Below are 26,827 nucleotides of genomic sequence, written 5' to 3' on the forward strand. Positions count from 1 at the left end.
GACATTTTTTACAAACCCATCGACTCCCACAGCTACCTGGTTTACACCTCTTCCCTCCCTACCTCCTGCAAAAATGCTATCCCATATTCCCAATTCCTCCGCCTCTGCCGTATCTGCTCCCAGGAGAGGAGAACCAGTTCCACCACAGAACACACCAGATGGCCTCCTTCTTTAGAGACCGCAATTACCCTCCGACATGGTTAAAGATGCCCTCCAACGCATCTCGTCCACATCCCGCACCTCCGCCCTCAGACCCCACCCCTTTAACAGTAACAAGACAGAACACCCCTGGTGCTCACCTTCCACCCTACCAACCTTCGCATAAACCAAATCATCCGATAATATTTCCGCCACCTCCAAACGGACCCCACCACCAGGGATATATTTCCCTCCCCACCCCTTTCCATCTTCTGCAAAGACCATTCCCTCCGTCTGCAGGGATTGCAAAACGTGCGCCCACACCTCCTCCCTCACCTCCATCCAAGGCCCAAAGGAGCCTTCCACATCCATCAAAGTTTTACCTGCACATCCACCAATATCATTTATTATATCCGTCTTCGAGCGGAGGGCATACCTGGCAGTGGAGGTGACAGTGGGGTCAGATTCCTCCTGGTCCCGTTTACCAGTGTTGCCCTTTCCAAGGCCCCTGGTTGCTTGTGGGAGGGGTAATTCCCAGGGGGATTATCGGGGGTTGAGCCGGAGGAGCTGGAGGAAGAGTAGTGACAAAAGCAACAATTTCCACCGTAAGAGGGTCAGGGTCCGAGGTAGGGACGTGAACATTAGGATACTGAGGGGTATAAGGTGTGGGGCAGAAGGTGGGGGCCAAGAAGTCAAAACATTGTTGGGCAGCTGATGGCGACCTTTATTTTTAGGGGGCTGATGGCCTTTCGCATCTTCTTTAAATTTATTTAAACACCGGAGCATGTAATTATTATCACAGGAGAGGTGGCCGGACCCACCCTCAATGTTTGTCCTCCAGTAATCAATCTTTTCCAATTTGAAGGAGCCTCCATAAGGCCAGTTACCGTGGAACCACCTGTATAGAACATAGAAAAGTACAGCACAGAACAGGCCTTTGGCCCACGATGTTGTGCCAAGGTTTAATCCTAATGTCAAATATAGTAACTTAATCTCCGCACCCCTCAATTCACTGCTGTCCATGTGCATGTCCAGCAGTCGCTGAAATGTCCCCAATGATTCTACTTCTACCACCACAGCTGGCAATGCATTCCATGCATTCACAACTCTCTGCGTAAAGAACCTACCTCTGACGTCTCCTTTATATCTTCCTCCTAATATCTTCAAACTATGACTCCTTGTACCAGTCAATCCTGCCCTGGGGAAAAGTCTCTGGCTATTGACTCCATATAGTCTACTCATTATCTTGTATACCTCGATCAGGTCTCCTCTCTTCCTGCTTCTCTCCAGAGAGAAAAGTCTGAACTTATTCAACTTTTCTTCATAAGGCAAGCCCTCCAGTCCAGGCAGCATCCTGGTAAACCTTCTTTGCACCCTCTCCAAAGCCTCTGTATCTTTCCTATAGTAGGGCGACCAGAACTGGACACAGTATTCCAAGTGTGGTCTCACCAGGGACTTGTAGAGCTGCAGCAAAACCTTGTAGCTCTTAAACTTGATCCCCTTGTTAATAAAAGCCAAAACACCATATGTTTTCTTAACAACCCTATCCACTTGGATGGCAACCTTGAGGGATCTATGTATTTGCACACCCAGATCCCTCTGTTCCTCCACTCTGCCAAGAATGATCGGAAGTGAAAGGAATAACATAAAACTGTCAAACATTATTGGCCAATGACCCTGGTAGCACCAGGAGGTCTCCTACCTTACTTTTGCATTGACCATATTTACCGTGGCACTTCTGCTTTTTCTTCGTGGGGACAAATGGGCATAGGCCATCCTTCTCAGCAGGACATGGTTTCCTTGGCCCTGGGACTGGCCCGTCTTTCTTATGTTTAGAAGTCATTGACCCCATTGTCGCTTCCTCAGTTCCAAAGCGCAGATCTACGACCTATAGAGAAATGAACAACAAACGCACAAAGACAGGCAAACAAAGACTGGCGCCATCATCAATCCCTCAAGGTCACCTTAAAATGATTTCTGTCCTATGGCAGTGGTCTTCCTGGTCCCGCCTTGTCACAGAGATCTCTCCTAACTTGGGATCAGCCTATGGGCTCAGGTTAGGGTCACACAGGCAGCCGCTTTATACTTTAGGTTCGCTCAGGATCCCGTAATTAAGGGATCCTGTTGACTGACGCCAGATTGTGGAAAAAATTCTCCAGACTCCGACCTTGAGCATTGACAAACTTTATTACATGATATCATGGGAAGCACACCTTTCATAATCATGGTCCGGTGCTACTCCAAAGCACTCCTGATCGCAGCAGACCTATATATTACGACAGATGCTGAGCCGACAGTTTCGCAGGACTGTACATAACAAGCTATTGTTTTCAGACCTGGACTCAATACATACTCCAGATACTACATTCACTCATTGATAACATCTGGCTGGATTGTTATTTTGCTTAACAGGTGTCTGCAGATAAACAATTCAGGAGTTATGTGGGAAAAGCTATGTTGTTGTTACAGAATATTCTAGCAGGCTAGGAGCCACCCAGGGCAAGGGGTTTTAGGCTAGGTGAGACTAAATGGCTGTTCACCAGCAGTCCAGCAAAAACTGCTTCCACACTGGGGATAGAACAATTTTAGGAAATCAGTTGAAAAGTGGGGTGGGAAGCTAATCAGCAAGTAGTTCATAGGAATCATACTAAAAATGTCAATGGCATAATGCCGGACCCCATAACAGCAAAGGAAGTCTGTCTTCACCGTTCACCAGCACGGGTTTAAAGACAGAAATAAAACTCTGGCTTGCAAAGCTACTTAACAACATGGAAAATGTAAATCTAACAAACAGTCTGAGGGAAAAAGAATAGAAAAAAAACCCGTGTGTTTGTCCAACAACTCATTGTATTTCTCAGAAACCTGAATTAAATGAACTGCCCGTTGAATTTTAAGGCAAGCGTGCTGTTTTCAAAAACACTGAGTTTATCTAAAATGACTTAAAGTGCACATGATTTGTTTAACAGTGTTTGTTCCTATTGTTCTTTAGGAACCTTGTTGAACCATGATGACTGTAGCCTTGCTGTGCTAACTGTTTAACTTCCATTAATTAGATTGTTGTTTATTTACATAGCCACTAACCAATCAATCATGTACGAGGTAGGTAGCTTTATATGTTTTAAATGTCTTTTATTGGTAATTTATTTCTTATTGCTGATAACAAGACCCAGTTAGATGTCACAAATGTTTGATTCAGTTTATTTGTTAACCATTTTGCAAAACTGCTTTTAATTAGTTAACTTCAGATAAATGGCTATTTAATCCACAGTTCAGATAGAAACAAGAGTAGACCATTCAGCTTTTTGAGCCAGATCTGACAGACATAAAGATCATAACTGATTTGTGGCCTAACTCCATATGCCTGCCTTGGGTCCATTTCCCTTGATATCTTGCTTAATAAAAATCTGTTTATCTGATATAAATCTAAAACTGAATTAAATCTAAAATCCAAAAGGTTGCGATGGAGAGGAATTTGTTAAGTGTGTACAAGACATTTTTTCTGATTCAGTATGTGGATGTACCTACTAAAGAAGGTGCAAAAATAATATTGGGAAATAAGGCAGGGTAGGTGACTGAGGTGTCAGTGGGGGAGCACTTTGGGGCCAGCAACCATAATACTATTAGGTTTAAAATAATGATGGAAAAAGATAGACCAGATCTAAAAGTTGAAGTTCTAAATTGGAGAAAGGCCAATTTTGACGGTATTAGGCAAGAACTTTCGAAAGCTGTATGGGGGCAGATGTTTGCAGGTAAAGGGACGGCTGGAAAATGGGAAGCCTTCAGAAATGAGATAACGAGACTCCAGAGAAAGTATATTCCTGTTAGGGTGAAAGGAAAGGTTGGTAAGTATAGGGAATGCTGGATGACTAAAGACATTGAGGGTTTGGTTAAGAAAAAGAAGGAAGCAAAATGTAAGGTGTAGACAGGATAGATCGAGTGAATCCTTAGAAGAGTATAAAGGCAGTAGGAGTATACTTTAGAGGGAAATCAGGAGGGCAAAATGGGGACATGAGATAGCTTTGGCAAACAGAATTAAGGAGAATCCAAACAGTTTTTACAAATACATTAAGGACAAAAGGGTAACTAGGGAGAGAATAGGGCCCCTCAAAGATTAGCAAGGCAGCCTTTGTGTGGAGCCACAGAAAATGGGGGAGATACTAAATGAATATTTTGCATCAGTATTTACTGTGGAACAGGATATGGAAGACATAGACTGTAGGGAAATAGATGGTGACATCTTGCAAAATGTCCATATTACAGAGGAGGAAATGCTGGATGTCTTGAAATTGGTAAAGGTGGATAAATCACCAGGACCTGATCAGGTGAACCCTAGAATTCTGTGGGAAGCTAGAGAAGTGATTGCTGGGCCTCTTGTTGCGATATTTGTATCATCGATATTCACAGGTGAGGTGCAAGAAGACTGGAGGTTGGCTAACATGGTGCCATTATTTAAGAAGGGTGGTAAGGACAAGCCAGGGAACTATAGACCAGTGAGCCTGACAGCGGTAGTGGGCAAGTTGTTGGAGGGAATCCTGAGGGACAGGATGTACATGTATTTGGAAGGACAAGAATTGATTAGGGCTAGTCAACATGGCTTTGTGCGTGGGAAATTGTCTCTCAACCTTGACTGAGTTTTTTGAGCAAGTAACGAAGAGGATTAATGAGGGCAGAGCAGTAGATGTGATCTATATGGACTTCAGTAAGGCATTCGACAAGGTTCCCCATGGGAGACTGATTGGCAAGGTTAGATCTCAGGAAATACAGGGAGAACTAGCCACTTGAATACAGAACTGGCTCAAAGGTAGAAGACAGAGGGTGGTGGTGGAGTGTTGTTTTTCAGACTGGAGGCCTGTGACCAGTGGAGTGCCACAAGGATCGGTGCTGGGTCCTCTACATTTTGTTATTTGGATGTGAGCATAAGAGGTACAGTTAGTAAGTTTGCAGATGACACCAAAATTGGAGGTGTAGTGGAAAACAAAGAGGGTTACCTCAGATTACAACAGGATCTTGACCAGATGGGCCAATGGGCTGAGAAGTGGCAGATGGAGTTTAATTCAGATAAATGTGAGGTGCTGCAAGGCCCCTGTTGGAATATTGTGTGCAGTTCTGATCTTCTATTGGAAAGATGTTGTGAAACTTAAAAGGGTTCAGAAAAGATTTACAAGGATGTTGCCAGGGTTGGAGGATTTGAGCTATAGGGAGAGGCTGAAGAGGCTGGGGCTGTTTTCCCTGGAGTGTCGGAGGCTGAGGGGTGACCTTATAGAGGTTTACAAAATCTTAAGGGGCATGGATAGGGTAAATAGACAAAGTCATTTCCCTGGGGTCGGGGAGTTCAGAACTAGAGGGCATTGATTTAGGGTGAGAGGGGAAAGATATAAAAGAGACCTACGGGCAACATTTTCACACAGAGGGTGGTACGTGTATGGAATGAGCTGCGAGAGGATGTGGTGGAGGCTGGTACAATTGCAACATTTAAAAGTCATTTGGATGGGTGTATAAATAGGAAGGGCTTGGAGGGATATGGTCCGGGCGCTGGCAGGTGGGACTAGATTGGGTTGGGATATCTGGTCGGCGTGGATGGGTTGGACCGAAGAGTCTTACAATTGCAACATTTAAAAGTCATTTGGATGGGTATATGAATAGAAAGGGCTTCGAGGGATATGGTCCGGGCGCTGGCAGGTGGGACTAGATTGGGTTGGGATATCTGGTCGGCGTGGATGGGTTGGACCGAAGAGTCTGTTTCCATGCTGTACATCTCTATGACTCTATGAACTGCCATTTGAGGAAGAGAGTTCCAAACCTCCATGATTCGTGCCATGTGGAAGTGTTTTCTAACACCTCTCCTCACTGGCCTGGCTGTAATTCTTAGTCTATGCTCCCTACTTCTAGAATCAACCAGTGGAAATACTTTATCTACTCTGTCTTTCCCCGCTAATATCCTGAAGACATTGATGAAATTACCTCTTAACTTTCTAAATTCTACAGAATAAATTTGGCCTAATTTGTCTAATCGCTTTTTGTACCTTATTCCCACAAGTCAACCCAACCACCCCGTGGCTCAACACTTCAACATTTGCTTATATTAAAACCTCACATTTGCTTATATTAAAGTCCATCTGCTACAGTTTTGCCAATGCATCTGTCTGTTGTAATTTTAGGCTGTGTCAATACTGTCATCATTTCTGCCCAGCTGTGTCAATACTGTCATCATTTCTGCCCAGCAGATTTTGATATTTGACTTTTTATGCCATTATTTAAGGTATTAATGATGTTGTAAATAATAAAGGCCACAACACTGATCCTTGTGGGACACCATTAGGCACGCACTACTACATTGAGTACTTGCCCATTGTTTCAAGTCTGTTTCCTGCCACTTAACCAATTTCTTATTCATGATGTGGAGGTGCTGGTGTTGGACTGGGGTGGGCAAGGTCAGAAGCCAGACAACACCAGTGCAGCCAGTTCATTTGAAACTGCAAGTTTTTGGAATATTGTCCCTTCATCAGTAACTTGCCCTCAACTCTGTGGGTTTTTGCCTTTGCTAATAGTCTCTTCTGTAGGACTTTATCAGAAGCCGTCTGGAAGTCCGTATGAACAACATCCATCGAATTACCTCTGTCCACCACCTTTGAGTTGATTTCATTTTCTATATTGTAGTCACATGCACTTAAGTATAGTGAAACGTTTTGTTTACCGTGCAGTACAGGCAGATCATAGCAAACAAGGGTATACCGATATTTAGACAGAGTGAGGCATACAAGGTTATGGCTGCACAGGAGGTGTGCAAAGCAAGATTAACATTATTTGAAATTAAAGAGGTCCAATCAGCAAACAGCTCTGATGTTTGTAAAGCATGACCTACCTTTCATGAATCGATGTTGACTCTGCCCTGATTTTTTTTCCAAGTGATCAGCTAACCTATCCTTGATTATAATCTTCAATAATTTCCCCATTACAGATGTTGGGCCAACTGCTCTGTAATTTCCTTGTTTCCCTTTGTCAGATATCCTAAAAGAGTGAAGTGGCATGAGCAAATTTCTAATCCAGGTTCAGCTCCTGAATCCAAGGAAATCTGAAAGATTATGGTTAGAGCATTGGCCAACTCTCCTACCTCCTTTAACACCCATGAATGGAAACCATCAGATCCTGGGAATTTGTCACTTTTCAGTTCCATTAATTGCCCCATTATTGATGAGTTAATTTTATTTATACCTTGTTCTGATCCTTTGCAAATGTCTTTGGGACAACCTGCAAGCCACCCTCCTTTTCTGCTGTGAATACTGAAGCAAAATATTCATTCAACATGACTGCCATTTCCCCACGGTCATTAACAATATCCCCACTCTCAGCTTTCCCCAAGTCTTACAAGATTTAATAGTTGCTTTTTATTCTTTCATGGAATGTGAGTATAACTGACCAGATCATTATTTATTAGACTTTGAGGGAAGAATTTTCTGTTACTGAAGATGGTGAGCTTGGAGGCAGGAAAGGCACTTAATTAGGCAGGACAGTGGCATCCTCAAACCCCACTATTTCCTCACCTTCACCAGAATTAAGATTTGGATTGGAAGCTGGACTTCCCTGCTCTGGTGCTAATTGAGGCTCTGTAGAGGGCAACTAAGATGCACATAGGCTCCCCCAGCCCCCAGTTGCAGGGCTAACACAACAGCATGAACGCTTATTACCATCAGGTCAGGTTCGTCAAAGTAGCCACCCAAGTGGATAGGGTTGTTAAGAAAGCATATGGTGTTTTGGTTTTCATTAACTGAGATCAAGTTTAAGAGCCGCGAGATTTTGCTGCAGCTCTACAAGTCCATGGTGAGACCATATTTGGAATATTGTGTCCAGTTCAGGTCGCCCTACTATAGGAAAGATACAGAGGCTTTGGAGAGGGTGCAAAGAAGGTTTACCAGGATGCTGCCTGGACTGGAGGGCTTGCCTTACGGAGACAGGTTGAATAAGCTCGGACTTTTCTCTCTGGAGGAAAGGTGGAAGAGAGGAGACCCGATCAAGGTGTATAAAATAATGAGTGGAATATATGGAGTCAATAGCCAGAGAATTTTCCCTAGGGTAGGATTGACTGGTACGAGGAGTCATAGTTTGAAGATATTAGGAGAAGGGTATAAAGGAGATGTCAGAGGTAGGTTCTTTTTTTTTAGATTACTTAAAGTATGGAAACAGGCCCTTTGGCACATCAAGTCCACACCAACACTCCAAAGAGCAACCCACCCAGACCCATTCCCCTACATTTACCCTTTCACCTAACACTACGGGCAATTTAGCATGGCCAAATCACCTAACCTGCACATTTTTGTTGGACTGAAGAAGGAAACCGGAGCACCCGGAGGAAACCCACACAGACACTTAGAAAATGTGCAAACTCCACACAGACAGTTGCCTGAGGCGGGAATTGAACTCTGGTCTCTGGCGCTGTGAGGCAGCAGTGCTAACCACTGTGCCACCGTGCCACCCGTAGAGAGAGTTGTAAAGGCATGGAATGCGTTGCCTGCTGTGGTGGTGGAAGCAGAGTCTTTGGGGACATTTAAGCGACTGCTGAACATGCACATGGATAGCAGTGAGTTGAGGTGTGCGTAGGTTAAGTTACTTTATTTGACATTAGGTTTAAACCTCGGCACAACATCGTGGGCCAAAGGGCCTGTCCTGTGCTGTACGTTTCTATGTTCTATGTTTGTCACCTCGAGTGGAGGACAGGAGTGAGAGGTGGGAAAGCTAATCCAAGGCAATCAATGTGGGAGTGGACATCAGGCAGTGAGGTGACCACTGTTTACCAGCCACTACACCGCAACCGCTCACCAACACCCCCAAAATCCCACCAATTCCGTAGCACTGAGCCTCCAATGAGGCCAGTGTTGTTGATGAAAGAGAAGGTACACAGAGCTCTGAGGCTTCTTTTGAACACCTTCTGTGGAACTCTGAAAAAGAGTAAAGTCACCACAGTTTCGGAAAGGGAGAACTGTCTGGGGTGGTTTAATTTGAAGGTCATCAGACCTCCGACACGAGGAAAGGTTGAGAAGGAGAGCCAATGCAGGAATTGAGCCATCGCTGCATTGCAAACCAGCAGTTCTGCCAACTGAGCTAACCGACCCCCAAGAACTCTAACAGCTGCCTGGTAATTAACTCTAGGCTAGAGACAACCTGCTTATTCCTGTCTTACTAAATTACTACAAATGTTCTTGAGTGTTTAGGGAGCACCTGTGATTTGTCTGCATGTTGAATATTGTACCATGTCCCAAACACTGAAAACCTGAGTTGAGGTACAGAGCAGGGCTGCTTTATCCTCCCAGTTATGATCTCCTGTTATTTACTGAGTTATCTTTCACAGAAGATTCTTAGAATGCAGTGGAACCTTCAGGTCAATTTCTGAGGCACAACAATCTGTGCTCTTAATTTTACATTTAGAAAAATTAATGCCTCTTCAATTTGAAAACAAAAATCATAAAATTAAGCGTTTCCTCAACTGTAATTAAAATGAAACATAATTGAACCATTATTGTCATCAAATGTTATAGTACAGTATTGGACCATTTAAAAACAGCAACTCTTATTTTGTATGTATTTATACATGTACAGCTTCATCACAAATTTCCTGACAGAAAAATACAAAATGTAAGTTAGATCCATGCGATCTTATTAAATGAAACATTATGGCTTTTTAAAGATTACAGCACAGCAGTCTGCTAAACTGTCAGTAAAACTTACCTTTAAAAGACAAAGTCTTTTAACAGAGCTGAAATCACTAGCAGTCATAGGCCCTTGCATGACATTGAGTCCTCTGGTTCTATACTGCAAGGCCAAAATTAATCAGTAACCTAATAACTTTTTGTGAATTTCTAACTTTTTTAACATGGGAATCTGTGCTGTCTATTATGAAGAACATGTCCTTAGGATTTCTGCCAGAGGCAGGAATTCAGTATGGTGGAGCGTCATGCCATCATGTGCATTTCTAGGCAGTCTATAATATTCATATTAAACCTGGTAAGATAACAATCCCTCATCGCAATGGAAAGTGTAATGCCAACCCATCCCATAGTAGGATAATAATTCTCCAGCCGTATTTAATCTGTCAGTTGATTCCAGGGCAATGAAATTGCAGAACACTTTGGAGTTTTGACTATCCTTTAAATATATCATTATCAACTTGTCACTGGCTAGTACTGTAATCCAAAAGTCTATGTTGTTGTTCTGGGGCCATGGGTACGATTTCCATCATGGCAGATGGTGAAATATGAATTCAGTAAAAGAAAATGAGAATGAAAATGAAGCTAGCCTAATGGTGACCATGTAACCACTATCTATTGTTGTGAAAACCCATCTTTATCACTAATATCCTTTTAAGGAAGAGAAATCTGTTCTTCTCTGCTTACATGTGACTCCAGACCTAAAGCAATGTGCTCTACTCCTAACTGCCCTCTGGGCAATTAGAATGGGCAGTAAATACTGGCTTAACTAGTGATGCCTACATTCTGTGAATGGTTTTTAAAAAAATATTAAGTTACTTTTGTTTTATTACCATCTTTCCCTACCTGAAAGTGTGAATGATTGCTGGGCTCCAGAAGGAAATGGCTGAAATGTTCGCAACCCTGTGGAGAGAGACTTTGAGGGAGGTGTGGGTACAAAAAGCCTAGAAAAGTGACACGATTTAGAGACATTGGACAGGTCAAGAAAGGTGGTGGATGTTGTCTGTGCACATTGTGTTTACAGATTGTTGAGGGGAGATGCATGTGGATGAGATAGATAAGATGTGTTCGAGTAACTTTCACAACCTCTGAAAATCCTAAAGAACTTTGCACCCAATTAAGTGCTTAGAGCAATGATTGATGCAACATACAGAAACACAACAGGCAATTTGCAGACAATGAGATCCCACAAGCAGGCAAATGAGCAGGTATTGTTGGTTCTGGTATAATCCACGTTTCTTCAATGAGAATTGGCTATAATGCGATTGCAGAATTTAGACCATTATTTGTAGATTGTGAAATTTCCTTACCTGTATTAGGTATAACACAATTCTGGTCCTATTAGTTTAAATTGTGCTACTGCTATGCAATTTTCTTAAAATGCGGGATTGCTCAGCAATGGAACTATCGCATTATATCAGAACAGACTGCATGTTGGATGAGAGATGTTGATTGAGGGATAAATCTTGATGCTGGGCAGCAGAAAGACTTTCCTGTTCCACTTCAAAGTGCCACTGGATGTTTTAATGTCTACCTGTGGAGGAAGATGGGGCATTTGATTTAACGTTCCATTTGAAAGTTGTCACTTTGCTGTGGTGGCAACCTCATTATGTGCTTATGCTATTGAATAACACTTGAACCCTTGGACCTCTTGAATTGACAATACTACTATTGAGCCAAGACTGAAAACAAAAATGAATTGAATCTTGGACTGCCCTGGAAAATCTGGCTCACTTGTACATTGATCATCCATTTATGACAGAGTAAGAGATAGTTCAGTGCATCTTAGTTCCTGCAAATTCTCTGTCAACGAAGCATCCGTTTGCTTAAATAATTCCATCTGGATGTCCATTCCATGTATTAATCACTTTTTCTGTTGCTAATCTTTTGGGTTGTCTGTTTCTGGTTTGATACTTTTCATTTGACTTACTCCCCCAATTTAATTTGAAATTGCTGACTAATTTGATCTCTTCCATTCCATTAAGAAACTATCTGATCTGAATGAGATCATCTCTTGAAGACCTCCTTTCCAGCACAAAATGCCCCATTTTCTCCAGTTTTTAATTGCTGTAAGACAGATCTCCGGCACTTCTCTTGCATTATCTCTTTTGTCTCAATAACAAGAACTGAACATATTACTTAAGCCGACCAGAGGTAATGGGCCCAATTTCCATGGAGAAGACTCTGCAAACCTTTTAGAAATAGCTAGCTGGAGCCAGATATGCAAATCTTGCCCCTATTTTTGACCCCATTTTTTTGCAAATTGGAGGAAGGGAGCAGGGTACCCTTCACAAAGGAGGGAAACCAAACTCAGCAGGGCCAACTGAATTAACAAATCTCATTTTGGCTTTTGCAAAGGCCTTAACTTGCTAGGTTGAAGTCACAAATAGCCTCAGTAGCCAAAGTCAGGTCTCTGACTTCTTTCAGTTAGTATTTTACTGCCTTGGTTGTATAATTCAGCATGTTTTGATGATTGATGCCCTGCATTGATTGAGTGCAGAGTCTAGAAAGAGTCCTACCCGATTCTTAATTCATGAGGTGCTTGATATTGCTTTCCTCCTATGTGTAGTCCTTTTCATTCTCTATATTAACTTTGATCATCCATTGCTCTACCTGCTTCAATATTTTACACAACTCTGTGTGATTTCTGAATTTCTATCTCCAATTTGGTATCATCTCCACATTTTGGCCATTTGTATCGAGTTTCTAAATCCAAATCATTTCCATAAATTACAAAACATTTTGGTCTCAACAGTGATTCCAAAGGCGCACCCAGTTTGCTGCAACTCCGATAAACAAACATTTTTCAGTCGTTTCTGATCTACACTCAGAATTTGCCAATAAGTCTGTTATTAACATGGGATTGCCATCTATCTCTGAAGACTTCTATGTTTTGAGCCATGTTAGCTGATACTGGTCATTAATTTTGTGTAGATATATTTTCAAATCAACCTGTTCAGAGATGTTATTACACACCCCTGGGCAGAGGGTCCGAGTTCAAGTCCCACCTGCTCCAGAGGTAGCGACAGTTAATTTTATGAACATTATCAATGTTAGTGAAAGGAATGTTATTCATGCCTTTCCGTGTGTATACTTGGAAGAAGTTAATCATTAACAATGTTTATTATCTTCTGCCCATTACTGATCCTGCCACAAAGTTGTCCTTGACCTACAATGACTCCTAGCTGATTAGCGTGTTAAGTGCAATTCTCTGCCTTCCTTTTCAATGTCCTCTAGCTCTGTAACCACCACTAATTGCCACCTCTCCCCAACAGATTCTCTGGACTTCTTGTATTTCCTTACCCCACCCTCAACCTTCAACCTGATATTTGAAACTTTACCTGCGCGTTCTGAAACACCTCTATGCTTTCCTCTCTGACTTGAAGATCCTCTTTAAAATCAACTCTTTGGAGAAGCTTTAGGTTGCCATGATGCCTTTTCTGCAGTTCTTTGGTTCTCTTCTACATGCTGCCTTTATTATTGAAATAACACCAAAGAATCTATTAATTTTGCTTTGTAATTAAAGCCACATGTATTTCTAGGTCTGTTTTTATTTCTAGGTCTGTTTTTATATGTGCCTCTGGCAGTTTGCATTTGATTTCTACCCTTCCTGTCACAGAAACTGTAACATCCCACTCGTTACCTGATGAAGGAGCGACACTCTGAAAGCTTGTACTGTACTTCCAAATAAACCTGTTGGACTATAACCTGGTGTTTTGTGATTTTTAACTTTGTCCAGCCCTACTATTTGCAAGGTATAAATGAACTAATGCAACCTGCATCTGGATTGGCTGGTTGGTTGTCTGTTCTATTGAACCATGAAAGGTTTTAATGTTTTGTTTTGAACTCGCTTCTCCTTCCTCCATCTTGTTGGGCCCTGGCCTGTGGTGATGAACATTCCTCAGTGGCCAGTCATAGATACTTCCATTGCAGCCAGCTTGATAACAAGTTGGGGCAGCAAGCTACCCTAATTTAATTTCTCTCCCTCAAAACCAAGAAATTTTGGGTATTCTAGGGAACACCTAAGACATTGTAGGTGGGATCATCTAATTTAGCACTGATCAAGAATAAAAATTAAAACCAATTAAGTCTCTGTGAGTCATTTACTGACATCCTATTTGACTGAGCTATCAGGAGGCTCAGTACTATGTGTTTTAGTTACTGGTTTCTGTATATATCAGTGGCTGGGCACATACTGATTTTAATCTGACTTGGAGGTGCCAGGGCTGGACTGGGGTGGACAAGGTTAAAAGTCACACAACACCAGGTTATAGTCCAACAGATTTATTTAAAAGGTTTTAGAGCGCCACTCTTTCATCAGGTGGTTGTGGAGGTTAATTTGGTTGACTGCTTAGTTTGTGGATAACCTGACTTGATAAGACCACAATATAATGAAGCACTGTCTCCCAGAGATGGTGAGAATTTGTTTGTGTCCTCTGCAGGCCGACCAAAAACAATGTGAAGAAGCGTTTTGCCACACTTCAGTTTCTGTGCAGTAAAAGCTGATGGAGAAGAAACAAAACATCTCCTACTTCGGTCAGCTCTGGAACATGATCCCTTATATCTGGTCTGCAATCAGCTTTCCGCAATAGTGCAAATGGGGCTTCTGATGGTTATATTTGTTCATGTTTATCTTGCACTGGGGAAGCATCAAAGCAAATGCATCCAGGAAGTTGTGGTCCTCAGGAATTGTTAACCAGCTTTGCTTGGCTTTGTTCAAGGTTAACGGGACCTTTCCTGATATAATCAGCTAACATACTGCCAGCTAGGAGCAAGCTGCTTTGTTTGATCATGGGCTCACTCAGTCACAGCTCATTTGTATTAGCCCACTCAGGTGTAGTTATCAGCTTTGTGTTTTGTTTTAAAGTTCCAATTTTATGCTCAGCTCTTAGTGTAAAATACATTCACTTGAGCAGGGTTTTTAATTGTTGACTTAGATTTTCTAAAGTAACATGCAGTCTCCAATGAATTAGTGACTCGACATATATTAAACTGGTCATTGCTATTAGTAGACAAACTTATTGAGTGGGATATGCAGAGCAACTTGTTTTGATAAATATGATTCTCCCACATACTAGCAGAAATTAGTGATAGAATATTTTAATATACTTGGCAATCCCTTATCCTTTAAATTATGTCCAGTTGATGACTTGCTGGTCATTTAATATAATTACCAAAAACAAATCACCCAAATCCTGGCTGAGGCCAACTCCAATAGATTTCCACTTTCTTTTAACAGCTGACAGCGGTTTGAAAGTGGAATTAGGCTGGCACTTACAGAATTGGCCACCTTCCATGGTATAAGTCACCCAATAATATGCAAAATTGTCAAACTATTGCAAATTGTCAATAGAATTATTCTTCTGAATACATACATCTTCAACTTGTTTATGTACAAGAGATCATAATATCTTAAGGAAGCAAAGTAGGGCCTTTTCTAAATAAAGGCATATTCTGATGTGTACTATGAAATAGTGCTAGGCTGGCTCAGTGGCAGCGCGTTCATTTCTGAATGAAACCATCTCAGTTACTCTGATCAAAGTTCATCATATTGTTTTTTTTGGAAATGTCGGTTCTAAAGCAGAGGAAATACTGGATTTCGCTTTTTGTTCTGCAAGACTCTGCCCTGGTGTTTTACTGTCATTTTGTGTTAAAAAGCATATACAAGAAATCCATAAGAGCATAAAATGTCAGAGCCTAAGTAGGCCATTCAGCCCATCGTGTCTGCTCCACCATTCAATGAGATCATGGCTGATCTGATAATCCTCAACTTCACTAATCTGCCTTTTTCCCCATAACCCTTGACTCCCTTACTGATTAAAAATCTGCTGATCTCAGCCTTGAATATCTTAACAACCCAGCCTCAACAAGCCCTGTGGTAAACAATTTCACAGACTCACTGCTGTCTGAGAGAAAGAATTTCTCCTTATCTCTGTCTTAAATGTGGGATCCCTTTATTCTGAGATTAAGCTCTGTGGTTATGGACTCACCACAAGGGGAAACAACCTTTCCACATTTACCCTTTCAAGTCCTTTAAGAATCTTCTTCCATTAAAATCCTAGGATGCATCCACATGAGGTCCAGGGGACTTCAGTCTTTAGCCCCTTTAGTTTCCCTAGCACATTTTCTCTAGAGATACTATCATATTTATTAACTTTCCTCCTTTTGACTCTTGAATATTTAATGATTTTGATTATTATCATAGAATCCTTACAGAATGGAAACAGGCCGTTTGACCCAACAAGTCCACAGTGACCCTCCGAAGAGTATCCCACCCATACTGATTACCTTACCCTAATACTCTACATTTCCCTGACTAATGCACCTAACCTAGACATCCCTAAACACTATGGGCAATTTAGCATGGCCAAATCACCTAACCTGCACATCTTTGGACTGTGGGGAGAAACCGGAGCAGCCAAAGGAAACCCATGCAGATGCAGGGAGAATGTGCAAACTCCACACAGACAGTTGCCCGAGGCTGGGGTTGAACCAGGATCCCTGGCGCTGTGAGGCAGCTGTGCTAACCACTGAGTCACCATGCCATGGCTTTTTGAAAGCCAGTTATGTCATCTATTGTGAAATCTGATATAAAGTACTTATTCAATTCTTGTGCCATTTCCTGGTTCCCCATTATTATTTCTCCAGCCTCATTTTCTAAGGGGCGGATGGCCACTTTGGCTTCTCCCTTCCCTTTTACATGTTTAAACAAGCTCTAGCTGTCTTGCAAATTAGTTCTCATAGTCCTTCCTCTTTATTGTTTTTTTTTGGTTGTCTTATGTTAGTTTTTAAAGTTTTCTCAATTTCTGGCTTACCACTAAGTTTAGCCACATTGTATGTTTTTCTTTCAATTTGATGCTATCATTAATTTGCCTGGTTAACCGTGTTTGGCTAATCCCCTTCCTAGAATTCTTCTTCATTGCTGTGAACCATGAACTATTTTCTTAAACATTTTCAAATGTTCCTCAACTAGCTTTTCCTGCTAAAGCCTTTCCTCGTGTAGTCCAGCCAGTTCTTCTCTTGTTTCTTTGTAGTGTCCTTTATTTAGGCTTAGTACAGTTGCTTTTGGCCCAAGATCCTCCCTCTCAACTGAATGCTAAATGTGACCACGTTATAATCATCGTTTCCTTGGGGATCTTTTACGCTGAAATGTCATTTCAAAGCCTCCTTTGAAAATAATTGATAAAGCTTTGGCTGACTTGAATTTTAAAACCGAGAGAGGGGACAAGAGAAAGGTTCATTCAGAGAAAAGAGGTCCATTACAACAGAATTGGTGTCAGTAGCAGTCTCCAAGCAGTCAGGACTGGGATAAATTTCTGAGAAAGGCTCAAAAGCAGAAAGCTGTGGAGTTGTCAGAAGGGAATTTATCCAACAAGGCTGTTGAAGACATGAGTTTAAGGAATCTATATTCAGTAATAAATGAACTAAGTTGGCAGCTGGTTTTCAGTTTCCTTTCCGATGGACATCACTTGTTGAGCTAGCATTTATTGTCCATCACTAGTTGCTTTTGAGAAGTTAGTGGTGAACTACCTTCTTTAACTGCTGCAGTTCAGACAGCTGTAGATGGACCACCAATGCTGTTAGGGAGGAACGTACAGGATTTTGATCCATCAAAACTGAAGGAATGGTGTTATATTACCAAGTCAGGATATTGAATGGCTTGAAGGGGGACTTGCAGGTGGTGATGTCCCCATGTATCTGCTGCCCTTTATTTTTCCAGATGACAGTGGGTCGTGAGCTTGGAAGATGCTGACTAAGGAGCTTTAGTGGGATTCTGCAGTGTGCATCTTGTAGATGGTGCACACTACTGCTACTGAACATCAGTGGTTGGCAGGGTGAATGTTTGTGGATGTGGAGCCAATTAAGTATTCTCAAGGAGATACATTAGCTAAAGAAAATAGAATCGAGTAATTGTATAGAAATTTGTCAAAAGGGAAACGGATTACATTTGTGCCAGGTGAGCAACAAGCTTCAGCACAAAGTTCGAGGCTTCACTGAGGTTTAAGTGTCTGTAGGGGCTTTGCTGAGATAAAAGGGATGAATCTTTCTCTCTAATGTTTATAGTGAAATTGCTCCAGTAGTGCCACTATAGTATACACTTTTGTGTAAACATAATTTTTAGCATCTTTTTGTGCTTTGGCAGCCTATTGGGAATGTGCTCAATGACTGACCCTAATAGTAAGCAAAAAGAGCAATAAAGTATGGTCCATCACGTTCCACTCTGGATTCAGTTAGTCCAGTATCGTCTTCAGCTAGCCATGGCGGGGGGTGGAGGGGTACAAGTGGGAACAACAAACTGATTTGGATGATCAGCCATGACCATATTAGTGGAGCAGACTTGAACAACCAAACAGCCTACTCCTCCTGCTTCTTTTTCTATGTTTCTATGTTTTAAAAGTCCGGAAATGCCTGGTCACTAACTTTATCACTTCCTGGTTTAAAATCGGAGGTGTAGTGGACAGCAAAGAAGATTATCTCTGATTACAATGGGATCTTATCAGATGAGCCAACGGGCTGAGAAGTGGCAGATGGAGTTTAATTCCGATAAATGTGAGGTGCTGCATTTTGGAAAGCAAATCTTAACAGGACTTATACACTTAATGGTAAGGTCCTAGGGAGTGTTGTTGAACAAAGAGATTTTGGAGTGCAGATTCATAGCTCCTTGAAAATAAAGTCACAGGTAGATAGGATAGTGAAGAAGGCGTTTGGTATGCTTTCTTGGTTAGAGTATTGAGTACTGGGGTTGGGAGGTCATGTTACGGCTGTACAGGACATTGGTTTGGCCACTTTTGCAATATTGTGTGCAATTCTGGTTTCCTTCCTATCAGAAGGATGTTGTGAAACTTGAAAGGGTTCAGAAAAGATTTACAAGGATGTTGCCAGGGTTGGAGGATTTGAGCTATAGGGAGGGGTTGAATAGACTAAGGCTGTTTTCCCTGGAGCATCGGAGGCTGAGAGGTGATCTTCTAGAGATTTATAAAATCATTAGGGCATGGATAGGGAAAATAGACAAAGTCTTTTTTTCTGGGCTGATGGAGTCCAGAACTCAAGGACATAGGTTAGAGTGAGAGGAGAAAGATATAAAAGAGACCTAAGGGGCAACCTTTTCACGCAGAGGGTGGTGCATGTGTGGAATGGGCTGCAAGAGGAAGTGGTGGAGGCTGGTGCAATTGCAACATTTAAAAGGCATCTGGATGGGTATATGAATAGGAAGTATTTGGAGGGATATGGGCCGGATGTTGGCAGGTGGGACAAGATTGGGTTGGGATATGTGTTCGGCATGGACAGGTTGGACTGAAGGGTCTGTTTCCGTGTTGTACATCTCTATGACTCTATAAGTGGTCAACCAGCTGCCAAGAAGCTACTTAAATGTTGTAGTGCAAGGTTTCCCCACAGTGGAGGTCAAGTCCCAAGGTAGAAGCTCGGGCTGAAATTTTGGGGTGGTGAGCTGCAAAGTAGCAATGATGGCTCCCATACCCACTGGTTTCATAGATGTCCTCCCCTAACCATCCCTCCAACAAACCATCTCCCATTGCTAACTGAATTGGGAATTTTTTTAAGCTTCAAACAGGGGAAAAGATTTGCAAAACCCCATCGTAGTGAACATTAGCCTGGTTACCCAGCTCTTGTCAAAAGCCAACATCTTGAAGGAGATGTGGGGGAGGGTTGGGGATTAAATAAATATCAACAGTTTGTAAACCAGGAGGCACAGGAGTATATCTCGCTGATCCCAGGTATACTCTTTTCTTTGATGACAATATATTGCCTGATTGCACCCATCTTCCATCCCAAGAACAAGCATTTTCCCCTTCTCCAGGCAATCCTCGCCCAACCTGGATGGACCCCCTCTTCCATAAGCAACTACAGGTTTTCAACACAAAGGTACAGCCTGCTAAAGCATGTCATGTCTGACTGGATGCTAAGCCTAACATAAAACTAAAAGAAACATTTTACAAAAATTGTGAGATGTAGCACACATTCTGACCAAAGGTAGGAATTCTGGGAAATAAAATGTATGCTGTGGATTTATAAATGTAGAGTTTATCGGAAGCGTGTAACAAGGGCAAAGTGATTTTAATTGCAGTTTTATTTTTCATGTAGGTTAGGATAAGCAGATTGTTATATATTGAAAGGCAATGAGTTTCCTGAAAGAAGTAATATAATAATTTTCTGCAATAATATACTATAGGACCAATGAGGGGAGCATATTAAATTTAGTAATGAGTACTGAACCAGATTTAATTAACAAGCCTAACAGTATGTAAATATTTATCAAATAATGATCATAATATGGCCAAACTCAGAGTGAACAACAGAAGATTTGTTTGGTGATACAGATTCACTCCGATCGGGGACAAGCGCTCTATTTGACAAATTTTAAAATTGCTAACGGCAGCTAAAGAAATAGCAAACAATATAAAGCTAAAAGAAAAATCTGACAAAAAGTGCAAGATGTAGCATCGATTCTGACCAAAGGGTGACAAAGATTGACAGAACAGATTGAGAGAGCTGCAAGGAGAGAGGATGAAAAATGTGGGGTCGGGGAAGTAGAATGTTGGGAATGGGGAAGGGGGAGCTTGAAAACTGGTTATGATTATATTGTGAAAATAAGAAACTAATTAGATATTTTGAATAATTGGTTTGTACAATCATTTGAGATAGAGAAATAAGTCAGCATGGCCATGGAAGCTAATGTTGAATCAGGGACAAGGCTGACAAAGATTAATATAAGCTAAACAATAGTAATGATGAAAATAGACCAGGTGCAGTCCATCTTGGGGTTTTGAAGGATGTAGATAAGAATATCATGGTTACCGTTATTATAAGTTTAAGAGGCATTCAGGCAGACACATGAACAAGCAGGCAATAGAGGGAGACTGACCATTAATCCTATCTGCAGGCAAATAGGATTAATTTACAATAGCAATATGGTTGGCACAGACTTTGTGGGCCGAAGGGCCTGTTCCTATGTTGTCCTGTTCTATGTTCTATAGTCTTGTGTGGTTCTCTTGATGTGGGAGTTTTCCTTGATTTTGAAAAATTTTGTCTGTGCTTTAAGGAACATGAGAGAAAGAAAAAAACACAGGATTTGGAGAACAGTGAGCCTAAGATCTGTTGTCAGGTATAACTAGAATTTAGCATTAAAGATGGGGTGGCTGGTCACCTTGAAGATGTTGAGATGATCAGGGACAGAATCAGTACTCCTTGTTAAATCTAATTTATAAAGTGCAGATAAAGCTTAATGAGATTTATTTTTGCAGATGTGATAAAGGTAGTGGACAGGCTATGGCTATGGATGTTATTTGTAGTCTTCCGAAGAGGTTTGCTAAGGTGTCTCATTAAAAGACTATTGGTTGATGATGAAGTTGCCTGCTTAGAAAACTGTTGGAGTGGCAGGAGATGGTGAGTGTGGGTAATGAGCGGGGTACTCCAGTTACTGGGATGAAATGAAGGGCCTGCTGCAAGCATCAGTGCTAAGGTCTCAAACCTTCATCTATTTCATCAGAACTTGGATGTTTGGACAACAAGTCACAACAATACGTGACATTGTAAGCAATACAGGTATCAAACTATGGTGAGAACTTGATAGATTGTCAATTTTCAAAATTGTGACATATGGATTTTAATGTAGACCAGCCACTTTGGATGATACTGTTCAGTGTAGCTTCTAAATGTTGAAAAGCAAGAAAGAATCTGGATGTAGGTTCATTTTCAGACGTTTCATCACCATACTAGGTAACATCTTCAGTGAGCCTCTGGACGAAGCACTGCTTGTGTTTCCTGCTTTCTGTTTATATATTTGGGTTGGGGATGTCATTTCCTGTGGTGATGTCATTTCATATGGCGATGTCATTTCTGGGTTTTTTTCCTCAGTAATGGTAAATGGGATCCAAGTCAATGTGTTTGTTGATAGAGTTCTGGTTGGAATGCCATGCTTGTAGGAATTCTCGTGCATGTCTCTGTTTGGCTTGTCCTAGGATGGATGTGTTGTCCCAGTCGAAGTGGTGTCTTTCCTTACCTATATGTAAGGATACTAGTGAGAGAGGGTCATGTTATTTTGTGGCTAGTTGATGTTCATGTATCCTGGTGGCTCGTTTTCTGCCTGTTTATCCAATGTAGTGTTTGTTACAGTTCTTGCAAGGTATTTCATAAATGACATTAGTTTTGCTTGTTGTCTTTCAAGTTCATTAGCTGCTGTTTTAGTGCGTTGGTGGGTTTGTGGGCTACTGTGCTGCCAAGGGGTCTGAGTAATCTGGCAGTCATTTCCATGATGTCTTTGATTTAGGGAGAGTGGCTAGGGTTTCTGGATGCATTTTGTTTGCTTGTTTGGATTTATTGCTGAGAAATTGCGGATTGGGTACATTTTTGAATACACTGTATAGATGATTTCCCTCTGCTCTGTGTAGTTCCTCTGTGCTGAAATAATGTTCTAGTGCAGCTTCATTTGTGGATGTTGGGATGATTGCTTCTGTAGTTCAATATTTGGTCCATTTGTGTTGTTTTCCTGTAGACGCTGGTTTGAAGTTGCCCGTTGGCTGTTCGCTGTACTGCAACATCAGGAATGGCAGTGTGTTGTTGTTTTCCTCCTCTTTAGTGAATTTTATGCCAGTAAGGGTATTATTGATGGTCTTGAAGGTTTCCTCTAATTTGTTTTGTTTAGTGATGACAAAGGTAGCGGACCCAAAGTTTGGGTTGGATGGTTGGCAGAACTGTTTGTTTGCGTTTTTGCATTACTATCTCTGCTACTTCTCAAAACTCGCTAAGCAAGAAAGAATTGAAGTCCAACAATGTGGGTGTCTAAATACATACATAATCAAAAAGCCATTGACAGACACCGAGAAATAGGAGAAAGTGAGGACTGCAGATACTGGAGATCAGAGTCGAGAGTGTGGTGCTGGAAAAGCACAGCAGGTCAGGCAGCATCTGAGGAGCAGGAGAATCGACATTTTGGGCATAAGCCCTTCATCAGGAATGAGGTTTGTGAGCCAAAGGCGTGGAGAGATAAATGGAGGGGGGGAAGGTAGCTGAGATAGCGATAGGTAGATGAAGGTGGGGGAATGGTGATAGGTCGGATAGGAGGGTGGAGCAGATAGATGGGAAGGAAGATGGATAGGTAGGACAGGTCATGAGGGTGGTGCTGAGTTGGAAGGTTGGATCTGGGCTAAGGTGGGAGGAGGGGAAATGAGGAAACTGGTGAAATCCCATGTGGTTGGAGGGTCCCAAGGAGGAAGATGAGGCATTCTTCCTCCAGGCGTCCGTCTTCAATGGTGATCGACTCAACATGGACATCTTCTACAAACCTATTGACTCCCACAGCTACTTGGACTACACTTCCTCCCACACTGCCTCCTGTAAAAACACTATCCTTTATTCTCAATTCCTCTGCCTCTGCTGCATCTACTCCCAGGAGGACCAGTTCCACCATAGAACACAGCAGATAGCCTCCTTCTTCAAAGGTCGCATTTCCCCTTCCAGCACATCTGCTCCACTTCCCTGCCTCTGCCCTCGAACCCGACCTATCCATGCACACCAAGGACAGAACACGACCCCCCCTCCCACATCGGTCCTCACCTTCCACCACACCAACCTCCATATACATTGCATCATCCTCTGCCATTTCCACCACCTACAAACAGCCTCCACCACCAGAGACACATTTCCTTCTCCAACCCTATCTGTGTTCCGTAAAGACCTTCCCTTCACGACAGTCTTGTCAGGTCCATGCCCCCCCCACACCTCCCCTCCTGGCACCCTCCCATGCCACCGCAGGAATTGCAAAACCTGCGCCCATTTCTCCCCCCTCACCTCCGTCCAAGGCCCCAAAGGAGCCTTCCACATCCATCAGAGTTTTACCTGCACTTCCACACATGTCATTTACTGTATCCATTGCACCCGATGCAGTCTCCTCTACATTGAGGAGACAGGACGCCTACTTGCAGAACCCTTCAGAGAACATCTCAGGGACACCCGCGCCAACCAACCCCACTGCCCTGTGGTGAAACACTTCAACTCCCCCTCCCACTCCCCCAAGGACGTGCAGGTCCCGGGCCTCCTCCATCGCCAAGCCCTAACCACCCGACACCTGGAGGAAGAATGCCTCATCTATGCCTTGGGACCCTCCAAGCACATGGGACCAATGTGGATTTCACCAGTTTCCTCATTTCCCCTCCTTTCATCTAATCCGAGTTCCAACCTTCTAACTCTGCATCGCCCTCATGACCTGTCCTACCTGTCCATCCTCCTTCCCTCCTATCCGCTCCATCCTCCTCTCTGACCTATCACCCTTGCCCCCACCTTCATCTCCCTATCGAATTCGCAGCTGTCATCTCCCCACACCCAACCCCTCTCCCATTTATCTCTCCAACCCCTTAGCTCACAAGCATCATTCTTGATGAAGGGCTTTTGCCCGAAACATTAATTCTCCTCCTCAGATACTGCCTGACCTGCTGTGCTTTTCCAGCACCACACTCGAGACACAGAAATAACCAAAGCATTACCCGGATGCTGGCCTTGTATCTAGATGGCTCGTTTACAAGATGGTCAAATTCAGACTTCAGCTATGCAGATCCCTGGTTCAGCCTTGAGCAGTTCTGGGCACCACACATTGAGAAGGATACATTGGTCTTGGAGGATGTACAGTGTAGATTTTAGCAATGAAATGTAACATCACTTTGGACTCCAGCTGTAAACTGCAAATTGATATTCCAGAAGCTAGAGTCATATTGCTCGGAATTGAGTGATATGGTCTAAGTTATCATGGTGTTATCGGAATTAAGATCAATAAAGAAAAGCTACATTCACTGATTGGGGAGGCAAAATCTAAACATTAGACCTAAATATTCCAGGAATGAACTTGGTAAATACTTACACACACAGGGTAGTAAATGCTAAGAATTCTCTTCTGTGAGTAATACTTGGCTAATTGTTAAGTTTATATCTGAAATCAGTTAATTAAAATCCAGCAATGTTATTGCTGTACAGAGTAAAGGCAGTTATTTGGAGCTGGGTCCCAGACCGGCTGTGATCTCACTGAATGGAACAAATTCCAGGGGCTGGAGGTTCTACTATTATTCCTTTATTCCTAGTGTGAGAAGGAAAGGCTGGATAGAAATCTTTCCCTGGAGTGTAGGGCATTATAGGGTGACCTTAAAGAGGTTTACAAAATCATGAGGGGTGTAAATAAGGTGAATAAAGGTCTTTTATCTAAGGTGGGGGAGTTCAAAATTAGGGACCGTATTTTTAAAGTGAGAGGAGAAAGATTTACAAAGGTCCTGAGGGACAATGTTTTCACACACAGGGTAGTTCGTGTGTGAAACGAACTGCCTGAGGAAGTGGTAGGTGCAGGTACAGATACAATACTTAAAAGACATTTGGGTACGTACATGAATGGGAAAGGTTTGGAGGGATATGAACCAAACACAGACACGTGAGGTTAGTTTTAGTTTGGGAAACATGGTTGATGTGAACAAGTTGGACCAAAGAGTCTGTTTTTCGTGCTGTTTGACTCTGTGTGCAATAGGCTTCCAGATAATGTAGTGGAGGCCCCATGCCTAGAGTTAATAAAAGAAACATGATTATTGTTGGCAAATTAATCTGTTGCTTGAAACTATCCTGATTCCTTGTTTATGAAACTTTCTATCTGAATATTGGCCTGCAATATTTGTAGCACTGCTAGCACTGAAATATTGTACCAGCAAGTGGTGGAGGTAAAGTGCAATGAAATGTAACATCATTTATTGTCTCAGGTTACTTCCTTACTGAATAAACTGGGAGGCTGTCATCTAATTGGCAATCCTCAGAACAAAAGAGTGCTTGTTGTCATTAAGCTTCGGTTTTAAAATTGTGATCCATGCTCGTCCATTCAATTATGTTTAAAACATTTTTAGCTTCCTTATAAATTGATTGATAACATGAGCAATGATTGCCAACATGCTACTTTAAAAGAAACTGTTGTTGAGGTATGTAAGTGATGGAAGCAAAGAAAAATCTCTAGCTACTGCTCTGAGCTACTGATGGGGCCGTTTCAGAAGCCATGAAGATAATAAATATCATGTAACTAAGCAACACTTGAAAAAGCCAGATCAGGTAGAAATGACAGTTCCCCTTCCCTGATGGACACTACAATAGCAATTGTGTTTTTCCATCAATCCCATGGTCATTATTTCAGGAGCTGATGATGTGTATGAGCCTAGATGTTGACAGGATTATTGATCTCAAGGAAACTCCAGAAGAACCTGTCGTCTTTTTAAATGTTAGTCATGACCGAAACCGGGAATCAATCTTCTTAATTTGCAGGCTGATGCTTTACTTGGTGAGTATTTTTAACATTCGTCTCTTTTTCTTTTCTACCCTTCCTTCAGCTGATTACAAAGAGAGTTTCAACACTATTGGAAACATTGAAGAAATTGCTTACAATGCCATCTCCTTCACATGGGATGTGAACGAAGAAGCCAAGGTGAGTTTACTTTTGAGGAGCAGTCCTCACTGGTAGGGAGTCTCAGTTGGTGTCACTGACCTCGGAGTCAGAAGATTGTGGGTTCATGTCCCAGTATTAGATCTTAAAAAATATAGGTTGATTATCCAAGACAGGTCTGAGGGAATATTGTACTGTCACATCTTTCAGGTGAGATCTTATACTGAGACATCCCTACCCCTCAAGTAGATAGTCGTAGAGATGTACAGCATGGAAACAGACCCTTCAGTCCAACCCGTCCATGCCAACCAGATATCCCAACCTAATCTAGTCCCACCTGCCAGCACATGGGCCATATCCCGCCAAACCCTTCCTATTCATATACCTATCCAAATGCCTCTTAAATGTTGCAATTGTACCAGCCTCCACCACATCCTCTGGCAGCTCATTCCATACACGTACCACCCTCTGCGTGAAAACGTTGCCCCTGAGGTCTCTTTTATATCTTTCCCCTCTCACTCTAAACCTATGCCCTCTAGTTCTGGACTCCCCGACCCCAGGGAAAAGACTTTGTCTA

At 42.2% G+C, this 26,827-nt stretch overlaps 1 protein-coding gene and 1 long non-coding RNA gene across 3 annotated transcripts in view; one reads left to right on the plus strand and one right to left on the minus strand.

Moving 5' to 3' along the window:
* Positions 1 to 10,205, minus strand: part of LOC122549159 — a 50,323-nt gene extending 40,118 nt beyond the window's left edge. For both annotated transcript variants that reach the window (XR_006311439.1, XR_006311438.1), the window contains exons 1-3: positions 9,859 to 10,205; positions 7,001 to 7,146; positions 1,867 to 2,026 (exon numbers count right to left, since the gene is read on the minus strand). This is a non-coding gene — a long non-coding RNA (uncharacterized LOC122549159). The remainder of the gene's footprint in view (positions 1 to 1,866; positions 2,027 to 7,000; positions 7,147 to 9,858) is intronic.
* Positions 1 to 26,827, plus strand: part of LOC122549157 (grainyhead-like protein 2 homolog) — a 153,539-nt gene that overhangs the window by 91,991 nt on the left and 34,721 nt on the right. Inside the window, exon 8 of the mRNA XM_043688500.1 lies at positions 26,198 to 26,292. Coding sequence (XP_043544435.1) covers positions 26,198 to 26,292 — 95 coding nt within the window. The remainder of the gene's footprint in view (positions 1 to 26,197; positions 26,293 to 26,827) is intronic.

The sequence above is a fragment of the Chiloscyllium plagiosum genome, chromosome 4 (assembly GCF_004010195.1).
Source record: "Chiloscyllium plagiosum isolate BGI_BamShark_2017 chromosome 4, ASM401019v2, whole genome shotgun sequence".
Classification (NCBI taxonomy): Eukaryota; Metazoa; Chordata; class Chondrichthyes; order Orectolobiformes; family Hemiscylliidae; genus Chiloscyllium; species Chiloscyllium plagiosum.